This window comes from Octopus bimaculoides, chromosome 2 (genome assembly GCF_001194135.2).
Source record: "Octopus bimaculoides isolate UCB-OBI-ISO-001 chromosome 2, ASM119413v2, whole genome shotgun sequence".
Classification (NCBI taxonomy): domain Eukaryota; kingdom Metazoa; phylum Mollusca; class Cephalopoda; order Octopoda; family Octopodidae; genus Octopus; species Octopus bimaculoides.
The window spans coordinates 124,020,418-124,025,426 of NC_068982.1; the positions used below are offsets into that span (position 1 = coordinate 124,020,418).

General features: G+C 30.6%; 1 protein-coding gene across 2 annotated transcripts in view; it reads left to right on the top strand.

Annotated features, from left to right (window-relative positions):
* The window catches only part of LOC106871048 (hemicentin-1), a 359,318-nt gene that overhangs the window by 347,243 nt on the left and 7,066 nt on the right, over positions 1–5,009 (top strand). Inside the window, exon 63 of one of the 2 annotated variants that reach the window (XM_052965571.1) lies at positions 1,015–1,212. The exons of the other annotated variant lie outside the window; for it this stretch is intronic. Coding sequence (XP_052821531.1) covers positions 1,015–1,212 — 198 coding nt within the window. The remainder of the gene's footprint in view (positions 1–1,014; positions 1,213–5,009) is intronic. 2 annotated transcript variants of the gene reach the window in all.

Below are 5,009 nucleotides of genomic sequence, written 5' to 3' on the forward strand. Positions count from 1 at the left end.
TATATATAAATATATATATATATATAAAATATATAGTTTTAGGGAAAATAACCAATTTTCAAGAACTCATCGATGAAAATCCACTATCACATATAGAAAAATTAATAATTAAAAGCACAATAAATGAGTATAATATAAAGTAAAGTAAATATCATAAGATAAATATAATATAATAAAAAGATATATATATATATAGTAGGAGAATGGTAGGTTGTGATCCGATGGGATACAATTAAAAATGATTTCTTTCAAATTGGAATTGAAACTGGACAATGGATTTCATTTTCTAAAAGTAATGTTGTACCACAGCACTTTACTTCCATAGTGATACTAATATTATTGATATGAAAGACTAAAAGTTAAAAAAACAAACTTGAAATCTGTGATGAAAATGTACACACATCTTTAATCTTTTTTTTAAGATATACCCTATAGAGAATTATACCAGAATTAGGTTGAGATTTGCACTAGCTGTCTGGCACATTTAATACTCATTTTGAATATAAGATAGAAAATTTTTTAATTACATAAAGAATTAGATAGATATTAATCCTGTGTTCAGCAGCTGCAAAGGCTGAATATTTTCACAAATATTATCCATTTTAAGAATGCTTCCTTCAGTTATTCAACCCTTTAGCACTAAAAGTGGCCGTATCCGGCGAAAATATTCTTATCGTTTTATGTTCAAACCAGCCAGATTCAACCTCTCACATCTATCGTACACCATCATTCTAAAAACAAACAATCACATCATTAAAATCTCAAAGCTACAAGACAATGCATGATTAATTCAAAACAATGTGAATAAATAAGCATTACATTTGACAGAGTAATCTGAATGCTAAAGGCTTAATAGAGTTTTAACTCAGACAATGTTTAATTACTTTTTTAAAACTTGGAAGGACGCTTTACTTCAAGCTACAGTTTTTTCCAACGCACAGATAAGAAATGAGTAGCTATAAGACCTAATATATATTCTGTTTATAGAAAACAATGATATTGTTTCTCTTACAGGGCTGGTACATGTTGATGAGGATGCAAGGGGTGGTAGATTACCCGGGGAAAATTCACGCATCTTTGATGACATTCCTTTCGATAGACTCAACAAATCAATATTCCTTTCTCCTCTTGACCCAGACAAGATCCAGCTGGCAGATGCTCCAACCTGTCCACCTGGACATCAGTATGATCAACAACATGCAACTTGCATTGGTATATCATCTCCATTTCAAATAGCTTACCCATTAAAACCTCCTTGCTTCATAAATTTAAAAAAGACACAAAGCCATCCTTAACATCAATGCTTAAATTTATTAACCTAATGTCACTTTGTTGTGTACAAGATTTAATATCATTGCCGTAGTCTCATTATAGAAAATGTTACATTTCCCCATTTTTCTACCTGCCAACCTTTCATAATAACTGAAATGAAGTTCATACCAATATATAAATATATACATTATACAGGGTGTCCAAAAAGATGTATATCAGTGTTTATTTAAAATTTTCATTTTCAAAATTTAATGGAATTCTTTTATGAATGCTTATTTTGAAAACGGTGACTGCTCTGGTCTAGATATTACAGATAATATAAAGCAATGGAAGCACAAACATCAATATTTATATGCATTCTCATTCAGTGGCTGCCCTCAATTTGTTGGCTGTTGCTGGTTTTATGGCCTAATCTTGTATCTCCATTAAGAATAGTCTAGTGGTATAAGGTTCGGTGAATGTGGAGGGGATTCTACTCCATCTCTTTGGCAAAATTTCAAGACAGGTCTTTACATTGATAAGCAAGGATGGGGATGATCCATTTCACTGGAAATAAAGTTCCACATCTTCAAAGACTTCTTGAATACTTGGCATGACAGATTGTCAGAGAAGGTTCAAGTAAATAGGAGGAGTTACAGTAACACCAAAAAAGAATTAATCCTTTTGATGATAAGTTGCACAATACTGTAACTAAATTAATATAATGTTCCTTTGTAACATATGGATTTTCAGGTCCCAGGTAGGTGCAATTATGGTGGTTGATTAAGCTATTGAATATAAGCATAACTCCATCAATCCAAATAATCTTTGTTGGAAAGTCTGCATCTTCTACATATTTTGCTTAGCACCACTCACAAAACTCCGCTCTCCAGTCCAGATCATCTTTATTAAGAGAATAGACCATTCTTGGGATGTAACTTTCTCATGATAGTACTTCAAATTGTGATGGATATTTGAGTTTGAAATTCATATCTCACAACTCGTTTGCTGTACAGATTTTTTTTTGAAGCCTGACAATGCATTTCTAGTACCCTTCCTTCGTTTGTGGGAGCTCATCGATGTCTGCAATCTTCTGGAACATTTCTTGTAGACATTCTGAACAGTTCTAAGTGCTTCAACCTTATCTGTAACTTGAGTGACAGCAACCTTATCTGTAACTTAAGTGAGCCTATTTGAAACTCCTTCCTAAACCATCTTTGAACATCAGTTGTGTTTTCAAACATCCAGTAACACTTAAGGATAAATTTCCTTTGTTCAAAGATTAGTCTGGCTTTCTTCATTACTTATAATAGGTTAAATCTAAAAAGAAATGAAAATTAAATAAGTTATCAACTGTCTGTTAAAGTGTGTATACAATTTGGCAGGACACTCTGTATGCATTTATACATGCGTGTTATGAACACACATCATCTAAAGGGCTGAGGTGTTTGCCAATGACAAAAAACAACAATGATCAGATATTCACATGCAAATCTATCAAAATATATTAAGAATGAACAAATACATTATTGTCTAGATTCTTTCTGTTCTGTATGTACCCCATAAATTAATATTAGTTTACCATTTTTAATGAAAAGAGAAAAGATGGTGATAAGTTTATAGTCAATTTTTGAGTGCTGTTCATGAATGCTGATTCACTCTTAATAAAGTCAATTAAAAAAGGAAATGTAACATCTATATATGATGGGATCCATTCTTTTGCCTCTTTTTTCTTTAGAAGTGTTAAAGCTCATATTAATATCAGCAATAATTATGAATTGAAATGAATTTGAATTATGTATTTAAACAAGATGCTTGTCTCAAATATGCCCTGAAGTTTCCAATTGGTTTTATTCCCCAGCATTGACTTTGTTTTCTGTCTATTATAACCTATCTTGATTTTAGTCAAGGAGAACAGATAAGTTCTAGTAGCTTGCTCAGAGAGCAGCAAACTACCAATGATGAGATCCAATCTTTAATCAAGAGTCTGACAAATTTAACTGTAATTAATTATTTGTTAATTATTAATTAAAAATAATTAGTAAACATTCTACTTTCTCCCATTTTTATTATATTTCCAAGCATTAACAAATACAAATATTTATATAAAACTGATGGTTCATTAGACAACATTGTTTAAATAATTAAAAAATTGCTTGAACCTTTTGCTGGTTATAGAGCAAGAGGGAAGAGCTAAGCTGGAAGCCAGGAGGAGATGATTAGCAGGGATTTGGCTACCATTGCTGACCCACTGATGGGAGGGTGTTACAGTTCAGAGTTGAAACACCCAATGATCATTGGATAAGGTAAGATGACATCAGTTCCTCCTGATCAAAACTACACTCACCAAAGGTGAGTGAAGAAACATCTTCCTCTAGATGTTATCACTGTCAATGGAACATTTAGTTTAATTCACCATATTTATTCGAACTTATTGAGATAAGTTACTATACTTCTGATTAATAATACTTCTGATACCAGTAATATTTAGTTACATTCTAGAAAAGACATAACTTTCCTTACCTGTAAACAGTTGAGGAAAAATAGTAATACCTTGCAATAAAAAATGCCAAAACAGTTTTTTAAACATTGTTTATATAATTATCAAATAAGAAACTCAATTATTAAATCAGTTGTGAAATTTTAAGCAACAAATATGGTGAGAAATAAAGTAAAGAAATAAGTGCAGGATATGTGACAGAACTTGAATTTGAACTCTATTATCTTTAAATGGATAATGGAAAAACGGATATTCTGCATTCATATTAAGCACTAAAGATTTATCTTCTGTTTTTATGGCAAGAATCTATTCAATAAAATAGCAATTAATAATAACATCAGCAGGGTCTGGGTTGGATGTATTATTTCTAAAAGGTGTGTCTAATGTAAGCTGTATATACCTTCCAATATTGTATCAGGTAAGTTTGAAAGAATACTGAACTGAGAAAAGTGAAAGTATTTAAATAATGCAGCCATTCAGAAAGATAGAGTTTTATTTATAAATAAGGTATGTAGAATAATAAACCCAAATGTACCAAGAGTTAAAAATAGAGAATAAGGGTAAAGATAGAATGGAAGAATTTAAAGTGTTTAATAGTTAAGTATTCATTGACAGGGAATAAATCTGCAAACCAAAGTAAAACAATCAGAAAATAGTTAAGATGATCCTAATGAAAGACGGTAATTAGAACAACATTAGTAATTGAATAAATTCGAAAGCATTAGTAGTGTGTTAGTTCTCAGATAATAAATAAGGGCTGAAATAATCTCCACTACTCAAATATTACCCAAGAGATTAACTCCAAAGACCAGCATATCGCTATTATTTGTTCTTGCAGTAATTAAAGATATTAATTATAAATGGTTCTGGAAGAAATATCTACAATGTAGAAATTAATTGATTCATCAATAAAAATATTAATGAGCAAAATAATTTGTAAAATCAATCAGCAATATGTTCATTGATTTTACACATAATTATCTTACCGTCCCTTGTGTAACTCATGATAACTAATCTCAGATACTGTAATGCACCTGTTATCACATGTCTACGAGCACGCAAGTCCTCTTTTGTTCTTTTGTCACATTACCACAATCTACATCACTTGTGCACTTTTTTTTCACCTGTTTTGAGAATATCCTTTTTCCTGACACTGCTTTTGCAATATAAAATGCACCAACTAAAATTTTATTTGATACATCACTATATATATATATATATATATATATATATATATATATATATATATATAGCATAT